Raw genomic sequence first — 19,519 nt, 5'->3', positions numbered from 1 at the left:
CCTTGCCCCTTACTCATCTCCCCTTTCCCACCTGAGGGGGGTGGTAAGTGACAATAACTGTCTGAAATTTAACAGGTTCACTTGTGAGATGATGCACTGGCCGACCCACTGATGGACTGTGATCATGTGTTAAAACTAATGTTCCGCTTATTAGGAGAAAACTCCTGTAAAGCCTTACAGGAGTTTTTTGCTCTACTGCTCTACTGCCATAACACAGGCATGCTCTGCGCAAGCACCTGCTCCCCCCTTGCCCTTCCTGAAGGCCAAGGATCTTCATAGTATGCCTTTACTGGAAAATGTCTGAAGATAATGTAACTGTGCCATCATCTTCCTTCAGGCTTTTGGCCATGGTTGTTTTCTAGGTTAGCAGCAGTCTTCTCACCACCAGATGGCACCTAAATCCTAATCGCTATTGCAAATTCAGCTTTTCAACAAAAGCACAGTAACTTTTCCTTGAAAAAGAAAAGAAAAAAAAAACCAACTTGGTTTGTCATTGAAGTCTACCCTGTGTGACATGTCTTGGTGAGATGATAGGTTACAGGTAGAATGGTTATTTAATTCAAATGACAGAAACATGTTACAATATGAAACTAAGTAACAAAACCATAAGTTACATAAGAAACGTTTCTAGAAAGTTGAAATGAAAAGGGAACGACATAACAGAGTGGAATTTAACCTTAAAACACAAGTGCCCTCACTTTTACTGGCAGTGCAGCTGGAAAGCTGCCCCAAAGAGACCAGCACCTTTGGAAGGAGGAACATGAGGCACTCCTTACCTGCCCTGATAGTCATGTATTGGAGCCACATCAGTTCTGACTGACTGAAACACTCACGTTTAAGGCAATGGGTTTTTATAATAAGTGCTAGATCCGTTTTAACAAGCAGTTCTATTGCTGAACTTTGCATCTTGAGAACAACTGTAACGCAGTCAGCCAGGCATGATGGTCTGTTCTGCTGAAAGCCATCAATCTAATCCTCTCTCGCTGTCCATGTCATCATGGGGTTCATGAGAACACTCTTCACGTTTATTCAGCAGCTGTGCTTCTCCATCAATACTGTTCCCTGTTAGAAGGTGAATTAAAGGCAGGTGAAACTCTGTGATGGTCTCTAATTCCGGAAATACAAGTGTAGAGCCCAGTTTTAAAAACCATTTAGATTAAACTCAGCAATGACTCCCATGTAAAAAAAGGAGAACATTTTAATTTTTAATTGATTAGAATTCCTATGTAAATAAAAAGAAGAGGTGATTGTTAAGTAACATTGTGGACTTAAATTTTTTGTTGGCTTTTTTCTTTCTTTCTTTCTTTCTTTTTTTTTTTTTTTTTTTTACAAGAGCTAGGCACATCCTTAGCATTATATGTGTATATGTGCATATGTGTATATGTGCCACCCATTTTCTCTCTGATTAATTGTATTGCTGTAATCTTACCAGAGCAAGCAATGGTGATCTTACTGTCCCCTTCCCATGGGCTGGGGTCATCTGGCTGATTGCAGACTGATGACAACGGTAGGTCATCAGTAGGTTGGGTAATAATCTCCTGAATCAAGACTTCACAGAGCTTATCTGGTTTGTCTTTTTCTGAATGAGAAGGCTCTGTAAAGAACTCTTTAACAAAGCACTCGCTTTCTTGCTCTTTATGGATCTTATGCACATTTGAAAAAATGGATGTTGCAGCTTCTCCTCCTGAGTCCTCAAATGTGGTTTTATTGCTTTCCTCCAACGCAGAATCAACATCATTTGTCATTTCAGAAATTATTTCAATCTTTGGGTGATATTCTTGCTGCAAAGGTAGAAAATGTAATTGAAAATGCTAGACGTAACAACAAAAATAGGTAAATATCTCTTTGATCCATATAGTTATTACTAGTATTGATGTGTTTTTCTACCAAAATGTACAGGAGATCTGCTTCATTGCCATAGTTTTGCTTTTTTGCAAACTGATCTTGGATTAACTATGTCAGACATTAGCCTGATATATGCCTTATGGTCAGCTATGAGCTATGAGCTATGAGCTGACCATAAACTACTAATCATTCATAAAAGATCATAGTACAGCAATTCAGCAAGAGCAAGAGCAATTCAACCTCTAGAATTTCTTTCTTTTCCAATTCATTGTACCAAAGTGAACATCAGCATTATATTAAAAAACACAGAGGATCCTAATTGAGTAGACCAGATCAGAGTAGTGTGGCCCTTTGATTTACACCACTGGTTTAATTTACGCTGGTTGGTACTGAGCCAACCTGAACACAAATTTCTTTTTATATCAGTCTGAATAAAAACAAAAACCCAAAAGCACATATTTCAAGAGCAAGTCACTGACAAAGGCAAGAGGATTCACGGGCTCAGATCTATTATTTTACCTTAATCACAACAAGAGTTTACCTTCAACACTTCCAGTGCTCAGGAAATGACCTTAATTAAGAGGCTATGGGAATTCAAGGCTGAAGAATTTATTCTGAAGCAGAGGATTTGGGCAGTAAAGCAGCAGGACCAAGAACAAGAGGTCTACATTTCACCACTGTGAGCAATACTTGCAATACTTACTCAGTATATGAACTTTGCTAGGACTTACCAGACACTGCCCAAACAGGGATCTGACATCTTACTGCATTTAAGAACCAAACGCTCCAGGGAGTATGAGAGTTGTCAACACAAGCTTTATTAATCTTCTTTGTTCCCTGCTCTATTCCTTCTCTTATCTTCTGTTTAACAGAAGGCTTTATTGGCCAAGACATTTTGCAACATCAGTTCAGCATGTAACCAGAAGAGCAAACGAAACCCATGCCCTACACAAAATTTTACAAGTCCCTCCAAGCTATTGCATAACTGCATACTCTATCAGCCTATTTCCAGCATGGAAGGTATGAGCCACCATCAGCACAACTATTAAAGCTGTGCTTTTAAATCTTTGTTGTTTTATTTTTCTTTTTTCTCTTCTGTTTCTGTCTATAGTCTTGCCTAACAGTTTAGTCTGAGCATGGCACAGTGCTAATGAGAACATGGGCCAAGGAGGCTGGCACTGCATTGTGTCTCTCTAGTTTAAAGTGAAGCAAAAGAGTTTTGATCTCTGTGTTTTAAGTTGAAAGGATTGCTTGTATTCAGCAGTAGGCTATCTATTAACACTAGTGAAGTATACTTTATGAATAATCTTCATTCAAAAGCTATATTATAAGAAACTAATCTTATTTAACTGTCACATTACTTGATTTTAGTTTTTCATTCTCCAATTCTTACAATGCAAAAATTAAAAAAGAATAAATCTAATTAAAAGAAAATTTACAAGAGGATAAAGAAGATCTGTCTGAACATCCCATTTAGTTTACAAGTACACAACTGATTGCATCTCCCAAAACAGCATTTCACAACTTAGATTACCTTTCTTTCATCAAACATTAGCAAGGCAAACTTCATCAGTGGCATTATTAAGGATCTTACCTTTTGAATAAAGATTTCCTCTTCTGGAGGAAATTCCTTTACATCTATGTCTTCTAAGTCAGGTAGTTCCTGAAAACAATCACAAAGTCAGTGGGAAAAGTTAGTTCAAATGAATAAATTATGACATCTTTATCTCCCTGGGAATGTTTTTAATACAGTGCTGTTCCAGATAAGGGGCAGCAACAGCCCAGAAAAACTGGACTGTCGTGCTCTCCAAGATGACAGTTTTCTCTGTTAAACATGTGGGAAACAGGCAATTCATCTGTTTCCAGAAATAGTAAATGGGAAAGCAGTAAACTTAATGCCAAGTGGGATGCTCTTTTCTACTATGAAAAAAAAAAAAAAAAAAAAAAGAGGAAGAAAAATTGATAGACAAGATTTTAAAAGGAAATGTGGTTTATGTCTTTTATCTATCTGGCTGTCTCTTACCTACTAATAGACTTGATCTTAACTGTAATTAATCTTTCTGGTAACAGCCAAAACAAGATCTTCTGACTTTTTGACTGTTAACCTAAGTACACATAATAAAACAATGTTTTACTGTGACTGCCATGTAATTAAGGAAGTGGAACTGCAAACGTGCTGAGAATTTTTTTCCCTCAGACAGGATTAGTTCTTTCATGTTTCCATTAGAAAACATTTTCTAAATCACATGCCAGTTGCTAACAATAAAAGCAAAAATAGAGGGTATAACACAAAATGTCTTGCAGAATGTAATACCTATTTAGCAATTTCTCCCTGCAGGCTAATGCTGGTAAAAGCACCTCATTTAGTAAGATGTTTTAGAGCTGACTTGTTTCATATAGTTATTCACTGATCTGAGTCTTGTAATGTGAAGACTGTTACAGGAACAAATAAAACTTCTGTTTCCTGATGTGGTTGTGGCTAGTGTAGCATGTCCTGAATTCACACCATTTTAGAATAAAATGCATTAAGATTTGGAGACAACTGTTATTGAGTTTGGTGTCAGAAGGGAAATAGCTGTTAGTTTAAGCACTGCCAAAGATTATTCATGAAAACCAGTTCGTGCACATTTGGCTTGTATCTACTTATCAGAGGGACGTCAGATCCACAGCACTATAAATCCTCCCCAACTCTTCTCACGTGTAATACTACTGAGACCGTCTTTGGACTCCAGTATATGAATAAAGACTACAGTTCTTCAGAAATTCTAATTTACAGTATCTTCACAGCCATCCCCCGCTATGTCAGTGCTAAACGTCTCTGGAAAATCTGCAATTGCGTAAGTATTGAAGGCTGCTGCCAGAAGCTCCTGACATTATTAAATATCGGTTGTAGAACAGCATAGCATGGAACATTGAAATGTGTGTTAGTATGAGATTTGTTGGTTTTTTTCCCCCTTCTGTAGAATTATAATATTCCTACTTCTTACGTGAAGAAAGTACTCCATGTAGGCACGCTGAAGCATTTCTTTTATACTGTGTTACACAATGGTGCCATACAGCACCAAGAAAAGGGCTTGTATCTCAGCCCTGCGGGTTCTGCTTATAAAAATAATATTGTATATACTTGGAATTGCTGCCAGGCTTCTCCACTATCCTTGTTAAGTCCATTATCAAAAACACCTGAATAAGAAGATGCAGCAATAAGCACTTACTGAAACAATGAGCTGAGCCTTACAGTAATAGGATGTTTTTTTTTCTTGGGACATTTAGAGCACAGAAGAGATGTAACTGACTTTTCTAAAGCATAAAGAATTTAGCTACCAATGTTGCACAAGTGATATTAAGCACTCTGGAAAATTGTAAGCTCAGCAGTTTGCAGTTACATCACAATCTGGCACTGTCAGTTTAGCAGTAGAGATGTAACTAGAATATATTGAATAATACTCCTTTGCACTCAAACTGCATTTCTCAGTGGTCACACTCATGTCTTCATGGCTAAGTGTGATGAAATGTTTAAATGTTTCCATCATCAGATAAAAATCATTGAAAACAGAAGAATGCATTAAAAATGCTAATCCCTTATTACTTACCTGAAACATGCACATACGGCTTTTCTTGGAAATATGCTTGTAAATTTTATTCTGAGAATTATAATACCTAATATTGCCAGCTGATGTAAACTGTGTGGCTGTGTGTTTCTTATGTTTGTCCTATGATTGTTTCTTTCTCTTTTCAAATGAATACTTCATTGGAGTTTTCCTTAGAAGGACACATTTACTCCCTGGTTTCTTTCTATTGTGATTTCTATTTTTCACATGAAAACCCCTGCTAACTCTCTCCACAGAGAAATCACAGACCTAGAAGGTCAACTTTGGGCCAAAGGACAAAATAAACTTTGGCAACAGTGGTAAATTCTTACCACTTTATTTTTATTTATTTATTTTTCTCCTACTTTTCCTAATAGTGGACCTTTCTTGGATATCTGGCCATATACTTTATTTAGCCAGGATGTTAAAGGAATTAATTTGGGAGTAGACATTAACCAAACCAAAATCTGAATCTAATACCTGAATCTAATACATACACAAAGTTGAAGTTTCTCTGGTGTCTCGTGTTTGACCTGTTTGATTTCAGCATGCTCAGCCAGCTCAGGAACCACAGCCCCTTCAGAAGCTGTTTTCTCTCTTGGAAGATCTAAGAAATAAAAATAGGTAGTTGCAGAGAACTAACTGAATAAAAGACTTTGTATATTGCAACAGTGAGCACTGTAGAAGGAAACAGCTGAATCCAGTGCTTTGTCATAACTTTGGACTCCTTTACATTTCATAAACATTTGTACTTTTCAATAATGTATTACAGATATTCATTAAAAAAAAAAAAAAAAGTAAGTATTCTGTTTGTGAAGGCACAGAGCTGCCCAAGTGATGCCCAGCTTTTGCTGGAATAAATACCATACAGCCTGGGGGAGCAAGGGAAGCCTGTGCTGTCATTAAATCTAGCACATATAAGAAGTAGAATTCCACTTTTATTTTTCAGAATTTTCAGACTGGGCACTCAAAATAGTTTTCTTTGTCATATTAAAATAATATTTTATCTAGAATTTCTTGCTTTCCAACTCATTGCTACAGAAATCTAATAGAATGTGCTTAGCTGTGAATCAGCTGTTTGGAATCACACCAAAGGGTCGCTACACTGAGTCTGTTTGGCTTATGATCTGTACTTCTCCAGTTTGATTTGATTCTTCACTGTGTACATTACCGTCTATCTTCCTGTTGAAGTCTGAGCATCTGTTAGAATTTGACTCATGTGCACGTTCTTGAATTCTTACATGAATCCTTCCAGACGGGACGTCAGTGCAATCTCTCCTGTCTGTTAAAAGTGTTATCACATCATCATGAGCATCACAATTTCCACTTCCAAATTTCTCTGTCTTCTCTTGAGTTTCTTGCTGTTCAGATAAATTTGATGCCTCTGATGTACTGTAATTTGCATCACTGTTACCTGAATTTGCCAATGCTCCAGTAGAAGAAATGAGCTCACTAGAACTGCTGAGTTAATCTGTTGTTACTTATTTTAAGCAGTTTGGATATTTACAGTCTTAATAGCATAGCCCAAAATCTACATCAAAAGCTCCTGGTTTGCTTGAGCAGATATTCACAAATCAGCAGTCTTCCTAGCACTGTATGACTGCTGCGGATTTTTCCATCTCAGTTGCCTGCAGTTACAGTACTCCAGAAAGATCTCAGCTAGAGAGTGCAATGCAGTAAATAATTGTGCTATATTTGTATTTAAATTTGAGAGGACTCACTAGATTTAAAATATATGCTTGCACATTTTGATGATCAGTATCAACTGATAGTTATTATCATAGTTATCATACCATAGTTAACATCATAGTTATCATCTACTTCATGCAATCCACCAGCTTACTGCAAAACTTTTACTTGTTAGTCAACTGTGTCTGACTTCAGAGCATGTAAAATGCCAATATGAACCACGCAAATACTTCTCTACAGTGTAGTACTCCCTTATTACTTGGTTTCAGTCTTGTTTACACTGAAACACGCATGATGTCCTTGAAAATGTTAGGCTGTGGATTATCAGTGGTCATAAATTTATTCTATATTGAATAATGTGACAGGAAAATTAGTGGCATAGAAAAGGGCAGTAAGTGAAACCTTAACTAATTAAAGACCTTCCTCAAATTCCCCGCATTACCACTGCAGCGGATAAGCTCTAGGTTTAAGCACTTACTGTTAATTAAAGCAGCAGCACAGGGATACTTGGATATAGACTTGCAGTTAATAGGTTGTGCTGGAGCCCCCAGGTGCCTCAATCTGGCTCCAATCTGCAACTTGGGGAAATACAGCTTTTGGGTTGCTGCCTGCCTCCACCCATGACTACTTACTGCAACTACTATTGCCCTGACTAGCACCTGCTTTCTCTGGTGTAGAGCACAACAGCTGGAAAAGCTGTGACAAACATCTAAAATATTAGCCACAAACCTTCTATGGTGTCTGCTGCACCTTTGTTTCCATGGTTTGCACCAGCATCTCTTTCTTCTATATCCTTCTGTGCTTTCTTTTCCTCTGCTTTTTGTCTGATTGCTGCTAAAGCATCAATGCTATCTTGGATTTTTTTTCTCTCTCTAGTTTCCCATTTTTCCCTTTCTGCCTTCTCAGCTTCAAGCCCTCCAACAGCCCAGGCTTCTGCACAGGCTCTACAGAAAAGAAAAGAGCTTGCTGTAATACAGCCAAAAAAGCTCATTGCTCTGACAGAATTTAAAATAGTTTCTAACAGCACAAAGTATCCTCAACAGAGAAAAGGAAGATAGCAACAGCAATCTCTTATGGAGCAGGGCTTCACCTGTATTTTTTCTTGCAAGCTGAACTGCAACAAAAGAAATAATGTTATCTAAGCACAAATGATTACAACACCAGAGATCCATCAGGAGTGGTGATCATGGCTCTGCTTTCCCAGACACCTGCTCAGTTTCTGTTGAAATCAGAATTTGATTCTGCAGTCTGCAGACATTTTGTAAAATGATTCTGTTCAATAATTATCTTTCTATTTTAAAGTATGCAGACTTCTCTAGTATAATTCTATTGTATCTGCTGTAATGAAAGTTATCTGCCCTCAATTAATTAGACCAGTCTTCCTTTTCTTCCATGAAGATATGTATTAAAAAAACAGACATAAGATCATTTGAGCCTCACTGCTGTGCAAAGAAGATGCCTGTTTCTTACCTATCCTTTGGGAACACCGGCCTATCATCCAGATACGTTAGCTGTTTTAGTCGAACAGTAAGTGTTTTTCTATAATTAGCGATTTTCTTAATCACTTGATTTCCCATTAAATTCAGCACATGCTAGAGAAACAGGAAAATAATTTTTAAAGTTGAGCTGCCAACAAAATAACAATCTAACAAACAAAAACCATACAACTTGGATATGCAGTCTCTAACCCTTGAGAAACAAACAGTGAATAAAAAAAATCACTGTAAGTAATCTACAAAAGGGCTAATAATGTTTAATAACAGTTATTTTAGATCAAGACTGTTACGTGCTGGACTACCTGACAAAACAACTTTATACGATTCACTCATATACTTATATCCATAACCTCAGCTGTATATGGCTTACCAAGTTAGGCATTGTCTCCAGAATATTTATAATATTTGGATCACTTAAGTTGTTGTGGGAAAGATCGAGAACAGAAATGCTTGGGCATTCTTGCAAGTGTTGTATGTCTTCCACTGTTTCTAACCTATTGTGAGCAATCTGCAGAGTGTTCAGGACTTTTAGACAAGCTGCCAGACAGAAAGAACACAATGAAAGGAAAGAGTTACTTCTTCAAAGAAGATTTTCTGGAGCAAGTAGAATTTACAGCGTCACTATAGTGAAATGTGGGTAGCTTTTTTCTGAGTTTGTTGTTCTGCTTATATGTATTTTTTGGCTATGCCTCCAAAGGTGTTTTCTTCACCTAAAGAAAAATAGTTATTTGTTTTAACGCTGATTGGTTGTTGTTAATTCAAGTTTAAACTAGCCAGTTAAACAAAAACTTCTGTTTCAGATTACTCCTAATATACATAAAAGAAAATATGCCATTTAACAGATGTAAAAGATTTGGCATCACATCTACAACTGCCAAAGCACGCTGTAACTGTAAAGTAAATGGTAATAACACAGATTGACAGCCTGTCTGCAAAACAGAGAAGTACTGAGATGGTATTAAGTGAGAATATACTAAACTGTTCTGGGTCTTTGTATTTAAGTAGTAATTATATGTTTTCTGTTTCCTCATATAATCAAGCTGAAGAACCATTAAACTAAAATACATAGGTTTGGCTCCTTGATAGTAGCCTTGTGGACTTTGGTATTGGACATTGTACAACATTTTAATACAAATAATAATTAAAAATGATAATACTGTCAGTGACTGTGACAAAATGACTATGGACTTCTTGTTACGCAAACACTTTTTGCCATCAGTCCTTACAGAGATTCTCAATGGTCTTGACATAGTTGTTATTTAGATTGAGGGAATCCAGCTTTTGTAACGAGTCCAGGTTTTCAATTTTGTTAATTAAATTGAGCTGTAAGTAGAGGCAGCGCAACTCTGTGAGCGCTTCCAAATTCTCAATTTTTGTTATGCCATTGCATTCCAGCCATAAACACTTCAATCCAGTATACTCTTCAAGATTCTCCAGGCGGTCAAATCCTGCAGAAAAAAAAAAAAAAGATGTTTCAAACTGAAATTGCATTGGCTAAAATTAAGTCATTCAAAGTGTACGTTTCATTAAGCCAGTGATACTAAAACAGCCTGTCAGAATACCTGCATTAAAATTGATGGTAAGACTTCTAGCAATTCAATTGGACCATTAAAGGAGAAAATGTACCTATACGGTACCTATTCTGGTCTATATCTTGTGGGAACCTTTAGATTCCCAAATACTGAGAAAGTAGTAAACATGAAGTCAAATGTTGAAGGTAGGTTTAGCACTTATTTATTTAAAACAATTCTTACACCATCCTGAATAATAGTACAAAATACTGCTCAGAGATCAGAAAAGGGTGATCTGTTCTAGCAACGTTTTTCTTTCAGTAGTATTTGAGAATATGCAGCATGTGTTTACTGCTGTTTTGTCACAACAGAAGTCCCAGAATTTGGTAAACCACTCTGTTACACAAACACATTTAAAAATAAAATATATACTTTCCTCTGAATGCAAATTAGATCAATATTTTAAGACATCATTTCTTAAATGATTCTGTTTTCTAGAAAAGTGTCTTGATTCCTATCGATCTTTTGAATGAATCTACAAAATGAACCAGGCCTATAATCAGTTCATTCTTCTACCTTCATATTTGCTCATTTTTGTTTCACAATTACATTATTATATCAAATTAAATTATGCTTGTCATTTAAAATAAAGTTTAAATACCTACCTTACTTCAGTGAGCCGTAAACTAGATTCCCTGCCAGAATACCATTTAGAGTGATACATCTATACAGAATTGTACACAGCTTACCTTTATAGTGCAAGTAAAGCGTATCATTTAAGGATGGAGTCACGTATAATTTGTGTTGCTTACAAATGTCTTGCAGAATCTTTTTTGTCATTCTAAAAGAATAGGAAGCAGAAGCAAAAAAAAAAGAAGTACTTCAGCGCACATTCTGCTATCTTTTATAAAACAGATTTCAATGCAAAATAATAGTTTTTTTACGCAAGAGAAATAGCTACAGCTTACAAGACTATACTCAGAGTGAAAAAGCCCTGGATTTTTTAGATTTGCTTTCCATTCCTTCCTGTCTGAAGTGTGTTATCAGGCCCTTCCTACTTCTGCTATAAAAAGAGAAAGTAGGTATGTATTACAGAGTTCATCTTCTTTAAAAAGAGCAGTGTGATTTTCCCCTCTCTGTTTTCTTGCATTGTGAGCCCAGGTATGTTACCATACACAATGTGCATGCAGTGTATTATGCTGTTTTTCACTGAGCTACTTAGAGCAGCATTTAATCAAATCATCAGCATCCTCAGGCAATTTACAGAACCATAAAATGTTTAAGAATACTAATTACAATGTGCAGTTGTTGCACTCTGACATCATTCTTCATAACAATTTTGACACGTGCTGGCCTGATTAGCCTGGGATAATGAAGTTACCTATCCAACCTAGTTCCTGGTAACTTGGAGGGCCTCTGTCCCTTCACATACTTCTGCCAAAAATTGCCACAACAACTGTAATATTTAAATTGAGATGAATTAATACAATGCATCCTTTGAATTCATACCAAGAATTGGTCAAATCTGCTCCCATAAGAGTTTGCACAAATTTGTCCAAATCCATTAGATAGATATCGTACATTTATAAAGATAGTTTGCTAAATAAAAAAAGAAGTAGAGATGCTGGAAATACCAACAATTTCTAAGTTATTGATTAATCTCAAGTTCATCTTCAAAATCATTTTCCAGAGCTAAGGTTAATATGTAGAGAGTGAATACGTGAAACTCCTACTGATTCCAGTGATGCCAAAGTTTAAATAAAAACCATCAATAAACAATATTTTACCTTACACAGCCCCCTTTTTCTTCTGTTTTTAGGCCGAATGAGCTGGTTACTGACTTGTGATCACCCACCAATTTTTGTTCATTCCGTTGATATGCTCTGGATGTACAGTCGATGGCTTTGTCTTCAGTTTTAACACCTTTGTTGTAAGAAAACAAGCTGCAGTTCAATATGGGTGGAGGAACACTGTGCCACATTTCTAGTTAGTTCAGAGAAATACTGAAAAGCACTTGGATATGAATTTCAAGAAAACCTGTGTTCTAACCAAGATTTTAATTAAAAAATTAAAGTAAGCTTATCCTTCTATAGAAGACAAAATACAAAAATAACTAGTAACATAATAAACTGGTGAAATATTGCATTTGCTTACATAGGAAAGTCAGGCAGAACACTTAAGTCTTAAGTATTATTATAATGTACAGTGAGAATACAGTATTGGCACCAATGTGTTATGATCTTGGACATCTACTGCATATTAGCAACCACTAGAGTTTAACAAGACTACTTTAACTTTTAAAGATAATGATGTATCAGCCAACACAAAACCTGTTTGTCATGCTCGTCCACAAATTTACCTTTTTGCACCTTCTGGAGGGTGTCTCCAGTGCTATAGTCATTCAAACTGTCTTCACACTGACTCTGGCCAATTGCATTTTCAATAGCTTTCTCTTCAGATTCTTTATCAGAACCTTCTAGTTTCACTTCTGGTCCTGACACTCAAGAAAGAGACAGTGCAAACAAGATGATTGTACCAAATCATTTAAATATGATTGTAATTCAAACAATTAGAGGTAAGACTGGATGTATGACTTTAATACATAAAATATACTTCCAGAAAAAGGAATTGGGGGGGTTGGGGAGGGGGGGGGGGGTTCAAGCCTCAGTTACAGCAAGATGTTCAGTGACTTCAGTGGGGAATAAATTCAACACCAGACTTTTTCTCTCAGCTGCGTGGACTCAGCTCAGTAACTGCTCCCCAGTAGGACAGCTGGCAGAGCTCACCCCTGCTGACGGGACAGCCTTCACTCCGTGCGGGGGCAGCTTCATTTCCAGCGTTGCTCACAGTCTCTCCCAACACCTCTGGCGCAATGACCGCTCCTTTATGGCCTCTGTCCAGTTCTCTGCTGTCAGATTGCATTCTGAGATACGAGATTTAGACAAGCCGCGTCAGGTCGCTGTGTGGCTTAGAGCCCTACTGCCAGACAATAAGTCCAAAAGCTTTAGCAGGACCTGTCAGAGGCAAAGGAGCCTGGAACGAGGGGATCACGGAGCGTGGGGAGCACCCTGCGCTGTGACCAGAGCCCACTCGGTACGGAACGGCACACCAGAAGGCCACGGGAGCTGAGCGAGTTCTCAGTGCCGGCCTTCAGCTCTGGGACAGCCCTCACACAGAACCCTCCACTCCTTTACCTGCCGCCGCAGCTTGCCTTGTGCCGGTAGCAGTGACACAGGCCGGACTCCCGAGGCCAGCAGCCCGTCCGGGCCCGGCCGCGGTCGCTCCCGGTCAGCAGCCGTTCACCGATGAACGGACGCGGAGCCGACCAAACTCCCGGTAACTGCCCCAACGGCCGCCGTCTCCATGGCAACGCCGTGCGAGCCCATAAGGCCCCGCGGCCGCCGGCGGCGCTCTGATGACGGCGGCGCGAGGCGTCGGGGTACGGAGCGGTGTGCGGCAGCGCGGTACGGACACGGCCGGGCTGGGACAGACCGCCAGGGCCACGGCATTGCGCTACGGGAAAGGGGCGAGTGGCGGGCTGGGGTCACGGAATGGGGCTATAGAACATGGCCTTGCTATGATTTCTTTCTGTCATTGGATGTCTTAGGTTGGAGATCACCTGGTGCCAGCGCCCGGCCATGGGCTGGGTACCACCCCCCATGTGAGGCTGCCCGGGTCCCCATACAATGGCCTTGGGCTTCACCGGGCAGCAGTGCTGGCCTCCATGCTCTCTAAGTGAAGAATTGCCTCCTTGCATGTAATCTAAATCTTCCATCTTTTAGTTTAAAGCCATTCCCCCTTGTCCTATCACTGTCTGCTCCTATAGACAGATATATGCTTATAAGCTCTCCTGAGGTGCTAGAATGCTGCAGTGAAGTCTCACTAAAGCTTTCTCCTCTCCAGGCTGAACGGCTTGTTCCCTCAACTTATCTTCACAGGAGAGATGTTGCAGCCTACTGGTCATCTTCATGGCCTCCTCTGGGTCTGCTCCAGCTGCTCCATAGCCCTCCTGTACTGGGGTTCCCAGGCATGGGTGTAGTAGTCCAAATGGGGCTTTGTGAGGGCAGAGTAAACCCCAACCCCATCCCTTGCCCTGCTGTCACCCCTCTGCTGATGCAGCCCAAGATACCATTGGCTTTCCAGACAGCAAGCACACACTGCTGGCTTGTGTCCTGCTGTTCTACTGGGATCCACATGTCTTTCTTAGCAGTGCTGTTCTCAATGGGTTCTTCTCCCAGTCTGTGGACATACCTGTGGACATTGCCCTGACCCAACAGCAACAAATTGCCCTTGCTGAATTTCATTGGATTCTTACGTACGCCCTTTCTGTGCCTGCCCAGGCTCTCTGGACAGCACTGCTTTGTTCTATGGTGTTAGCTGTACCACTCTTCTTGGTGTCACTGGCAAACCTGCTGATGATGCACTTGATAGAATCAAACTGATCTTACTCTATATATGTATTTTTATATTTGTTGCTCATGTTCTTCATGGAAGCTTTGCCATATTTTCACACGCAGAGAATTGAATGTGTTTTTTCTAATTATCAAGGGTTTGTGTTTTTGTGTGTTTTTGACTTCTCCTAGAAAGTTCTGCTGGCTTGATTCCTGAAGGTGCCCCACTTCTATTAGTTTTAGCGTTGCATCATCATTTATGGGAATTCTGTGACCATTGTTTTCCAGTTGCCTCTCCCTGGTGTAGCACAATTGGAATTGCTGAATCTCAGAGGCTTGAAAAGGTTAAATAAGGGATTATAATTGCCTGTGTCTTTTTTCTTTAAGGCTTCTGATCGCCATGGCTGCAGTGGATCGCTTCAACCTGCTGTACAGAGAGATCAGTCGTTCCTGCAGTGTTTACATTGAGGCCCTGGCTATAGTTGGAGCTTGGTACACAGTCAGAAAATGTCTGACTCTTGTGTTTGACACTTACAGCATGCTCAGGCTTCATGTTATTCCAAAGCTGGTTGGTGAGATTGATATTGTCAAGCGGTATGGAAGATGGGCAGTGGTCACTGGTAAGAGACTGAAGCAGTGTATTTGCTTATGTTGATATGATTTGCTAGATGAGCTCTGTGTCAGAAGCTAGGGTCTGTATTAAGTTGAGCCACAGCTGCAAGGTGAAAACAAGTTAATTTGCCTGAGCAGTGATGCTTTTTCAGCACCTTAGTAAATTAAGTTCCACAGGAGACAGATAAACTCTGTGTGTTGACTGGGAAATAATCCCAGACCAACTTTTCTCAGAAATTGCAGAGTATATCCCAAGCACGTATAAAGACACATAAGGATCTGTAAGCAACAATGGAGCTGGCAGGCAAGCCTGGTCAACAGAGGTGCAACCAATGTACTAGTTTTACTATGACAGTTTCACATGCTCCCTTGCTCAATTTTTCAAAAGGTTTAAGTCCCACACCTGACATTCTCTCCTTTTATTAAGCGTTTTGCTGTTGTCATAGACAGTATGAAACCTGTCTTGATGTGGGATTGTAGTAGATTGCTGCTGACACAATTATCTTTGGTGTGGTTTTGAGACCAGCATAATCAGTTTCATCTTCAGAGGAGGGAATAAAGCTACAATTAAAAGCACTGTTGTAATAGAAGACTGCACTGGTTTAGACTTTCACCCTGATACTTTTTTGTCTGTTACAGGTGGCACAGATGGAATTGGGAAGGCATATGCTGAAGAACTGGCCAAGCGTGGTGTCAATGTAATATTAATCAGCCGAAGCAAAGAGAAGCTAAAAGCTGTATGTAGAAGCATATCTGAAACCTATAAAGTGGAAACAGATTTCATAGTAGCTGACTTCAGTAAGGGGCGTGAGGCTTACCAAGCCATTAAGGAGGGCCTGAAAGATAGAGAAATAGGAATTTTGGTGAATAATGTAGGACTGTTTTATACCTACCCAGATTATTTTACTAACCTGTCTGAGGATATGCTGTGGGACATGATCAACATAAATATTGCTTCTGCTAACATGATGGTGCATATTGTGTTGCCGGGCATGGTAGAGAAGAAGAAAGGTGCAATTGTGAATGTCTCATCTGCTTCCTGTTGTCAGCCAACACCAATGCTAACGATCTATGGAGCCTCTAAAGTAAGTTGGGCTGTGATGTTTTAATAGTGTGCACTGAAGAGTAAAAGCATTATAGGCTGTGGGTTTCTTTTTTTTTTAAGCACATTTAGAAAAGGATATCAGAACTCTTGAGAAAGTCTTCTAGATTTTGGGTTGTTGTTTTGTTTTGTTTTCTCGCATATCATGTGTTATGCTGCAAACTTTCCCTTACCAGTAATGGGCTTTGGACCTAAGTCTGCTATAAGGATTCTGTGTGAACTTCAGCATAATCATACTTCTAGGGGAAATGTCGTGTACCTTGGAGGAATGATGTATGAGCCAGTAGTAGCAATTCTGTGACCCTCTGAAAGACTGAAGAATTTCTTTGCTCTTCTGTAGCTGAACTATGCAGAGATATCTCAGTGTACTTATGCACTTGCAGACTGATTATTTGGTAGTGAGAGGGATTATAATCATGCGCAAGCCATTGATGCAACAAGAGCTATGGCAAAACAAACCCCACACCACAGTGCTTCAGCTAGTACCAAGTAGCTAGATGGAGCAGGGGGCTTCTTACAGTGTTGTCTGTATAGTATCTGAGGAGAAACGAAAACTTCCAGACAATTATTCTTCCTCAGGAAAGCCAGCTAATAGCAAATAGGGTGGGACAATGAGGTGATGATGGATATATGAATGCGCATGAGGATGCAGACTTTGGCAGGATAATTTGCCACTTAATCCACAGAAGCAGGTGAAATAGTTGAAGGATCTCTTCCAGATCCAGCTGTCTCAACACAGCGGTTATTGCTTTGGGCAGATGGTTGCTGCCCTCTGCTGGAACCTAAACCTCAAACAGCCTCATGCCAAATAGCTCTTGCTAGGAATGTGGATGGTTTTACTCCAGGCAGAAGGAAGTACTTGCTACATATGACTCCTTGCAGATTTTCTTCAGCATGGAAACTGGCTTAAGATTCCTATCTCTCTGTTGCAAAGCATTTGTGCCTTGGTTGTGCTAACTGTATATATACCTGAGCTATATAAGTGAAAAGAACAAAAAACAGAAGACTGCTAAAATTTCTTACTTTAGCTAGCATCATTAACCTAGGTCAGAGATCAGCAATTTAGAGCATGGTCTATGAACAGTTACTTAAGCACTGAAAAGGGCAAAAGCTTCTCTAGTTTCCTAAGGTTCCTTGTGCAAGAACAGCCTAGGGTGTTCATAGTGGTTGATTACATAGTATATAGTCTCCTTATGAGACTGAGCCAAGCTAATTTCTCGTTCTGATTCCCAGATATCAGACTAGTGCTTTTTCATGTTTAAGTATACTACAGCTTTTCTGTAGTTTTAATAAGCCACTGCGCTGGAACTTCATTGTAAAAACAAAACAAAAAAACTAAATATCTTTTTCTGCTTTTGTTTTTCTAGGCCTACTTGGACTATTTCAGTAGAGCATTGTATTATGAATATGCTTCAAAAGGAATTTTTGTTCAGAGTTTAACCCCATTTGTAATTGCTACAAAAATGGTATCGTGCAGTAGCGTTACATCAAAGAGATCTTTCTTTTTTCCTTCTGCTGAAGAGTATGCAAGTCATGCTATTTCTACCCTTGGGTTATCCAAAAGGACTCCTGGTTACTGGAAGCATTCAATAGAGGTAAAGGAATTCATCAAACTAACTCAATGTTCATCAGGAAAAAAAAAAAAAAAAGCCTGAATGAAACTATGTCAGTGTTCTGGAAAAGTACAGCATATACCACAGGACCTAAAGGCACTGTGCATTGTTATCTCACTCATTCCAGTTAAAAGAACACACACTCAGCCATGATTGTATTTAGTATTAGAATATAATTAGGAATTAGAAACAAAAGTAGCTTCTTGCTCAACCTTAATTTATGGGGTGTATTTCTACTTCAAGGTAGGCAAGGAAGATTGAATAATGCAGGAAAAAGTGCACATTCTTAAGCAAAGTTACATGGATGCAGGTTCTCTGCATGGCTTTGAATTTTGGGGAAGATGCTGGGTTCTGACATCCCCGTATGGCATTACCTAGTTGATTGAGTCAGAAGGCATTGAAGTGTGGGTTACTCCAAAGTGAAGACAAGAAACAGGAAGGATTCTGGCAAGATTTGTGAAATAAAGAAAGTAGGCAGTATTGCTGTTGAACAAAGCACTTCATTATTTATTTGCAGCACCTAACCATTGTGCAAACTCCACTCTCATAAGCGTATGACCACATTCCTTCCAAAATGGCTAAATAACCTTCCATTGTGTTCAAAAAGGTATTGTATTTTAGTGGTAGTTTGAGAAACTGATTAATTGGAATATATCTTAATCTGCTTCTTCCTTTTTTTCTTTCTCTCTCCCCTTGTCACCCTGTGCTGCTCCACAGTTCACACTGGGTGAGCGTCTACCTGAATGGATCTGGGCATGGTTTGCACAGTACTTCTGCAGAATTATACGCAAGGAAGCTTTAACGCACAAAGCGAAATAGGAATATCCAGATGTCCAGTGTAAATGAGTACTGGAATCTGATTGGACTGCTACAAAATGGTCAAGTGAATCCTGGATTTACTGTAATTTATCCATAACTTACCGTGTAACTAGTGTTACTTGTAACAATAACCTAGACAGAAGTGTGAGTCCCACATCTTTGTGCTAAGTAGCTCCTTCTCTGCGTTCATCCAGGATGAAGAGTTGACCTTGCATTGGTTAATCTCAGTTCACTTTGTCTCTAAGGTAATCAAACAGGAGCAGATATAACTTCAATTCTGATAGTAAATGACTGTATCATAGTGCTATGTAATCTTGATTTGTAATGTTAACAGAATTCGAGAATTCTCCAGCTCTGGTGATAATGGACCCAAAACAAATCATGTTGTTTTAAAAAGACGGTCCTAGTCAATTAATATGCAGTTTATGAGTCTTCTGGTCTTTTCATGGCAGATACTTGTATGTTTGAAGTGCAAATATTGTTGTTTTTGAATGGAGTACTTACCACACATCTTAATTTTGATGAAGTCATACTAATTTGGAGGTTGTTTAAATGACAGAAAAGGTCTTAAAGAACTGCAAAGGAATTTGAAGATAACATTTTTTCCTTTCTTATTCTAAGTGTGAGTGCTCTTGACCATGATTTAAATATCCCTTTAGCAATCTGAAGTGTGGCTGCTGAATTGAAACAGGTTGTAAAAATCCATTATGTAAAGAAAACTAACAAATAAGTAGTGTTCTAAGAACAAAGGTTACTTTCATATGACAATTAAAAAAAATACTTAAGTCTTGATGCTGTTTTTATTTATATTAAAAATTTTTATCTGCATATATTTTTACTAGATGTCATCTGGC

The 19,519-nt window shown here is 38.9% G+C and overlaps 2 protein-coding genes across 11 annotated transcripts; one reads left to right on the top strand and one right to left on the bottom strand.

Annotated features, from left to right (window-relative positions):
- Positions 1 to 535: 535 nt before the first annotated feature.
- Positions 536 to 13,491, bottom strand: DNAAF1 (dynein axonemal assembly factor 1). Of its 5 annotated transcripts, none has more exons than XM_085551615.1 (14): positions 13,143 to 13,491; positions 12,915 to 13,051; positions 12,488 to 12,628; positions 11,916 to 12,051; positions 10,878 to 10,969; positions 9,844 to 10,065; positions 8,988 to 9,154; positions 8,592 to 8,713; positions 7,851 to 8,065; positions 6,604 to 6,714; positions 5,930 to 6,039; positions 3,440 to 3,508; positions 1,430 to 1,781; positions 536 to 1,062 (listed from the first exon to the last, which is right to left on the bottom strand). In XM_085551615.1, the coding sequence occupies exons 2-14, from the start codon at positions 13,048 to 13,050 to the stop codon at positions 965 to 967; spliced, it is 1,971 nt and encodes a 656-aa protein (XP_085407741.1). In that variant the 5' UTR covers position 13,051; positions 13,143 to 13,491; the 3' UTR covers positions 536 to 964. The 5 variants fall into 5 exon arrangements, with proteins under 5 accessions (XP_085407741.1, XP_085407743.1, XP_032302991.2 ...); XM_085551617.1 differs by having other exon boundaries at positions 12,488 to 12,622; XM_032447100.2 differs by having other exon boundaries at positions 13,323 to 13,491.
- A 31-nt stretch (positions 13,492 to 13,522) lies between these two features.
- On the top strand, positions 13,523 to 19,455 carry HSDL1 (hydroxysteroid dehydrogenase like 1). Of its 6 annotated transcripts, none has more exons than XM_085551638.1 (5): positions 13,523 to 13,567; positions 14,907 to 15,139; positions 15,771 to 15,868; positions 17,601 to 17,828; positions 18,564 to 19,455. In XM_085551638.1, the coding sequence occupies exons 2-5, from the start codon at positions 14,920 to 14,922 to the stop codon at positions 18,663 to 18,665; spliced, it is 648 nt and encodes a 215-aa protein (XP_085407764.1). In that variant the 5' UTR covers positions 13,523 to 13,567; positions 14,907 to 14,919; the 3' UTR covers positions 18,666 to 19,455. The 6 variants fall into 6 exon arrangements, with proteins under 6 accessions (XP_085407764.1, XP_085407760.1, XP_085407761.1 ...); XM_085551634.1 differs by having other exon boundaries at positions 15,771 to 16,216; XM_085551635.1 differs by having other exon boundaries at positions 13,543 to 13,592.
- Positions 19,456 to 19,519: the final 64 nt, after the last annotated feature.

Source organism: Coturnix japonica, chromosome 6, assembly GCF_054131305.1.
Source record: "Coturnix japonica strain WE chromosome 6, WE-NBRP24, whole genome shotgun sequence".
Taxonomy (NCBI): domain Eukaryota; kingdom Metazoa; phylum Chordata; class Aves; order Galliformes; family Phasianidae; genus Coturnix; species Coturnix japonica.
The sequence above is the reverse complement of the archived record's forward strand: the minus strand, read 5'-3'. Positions and strand labels throughout refer to the sequence as shown.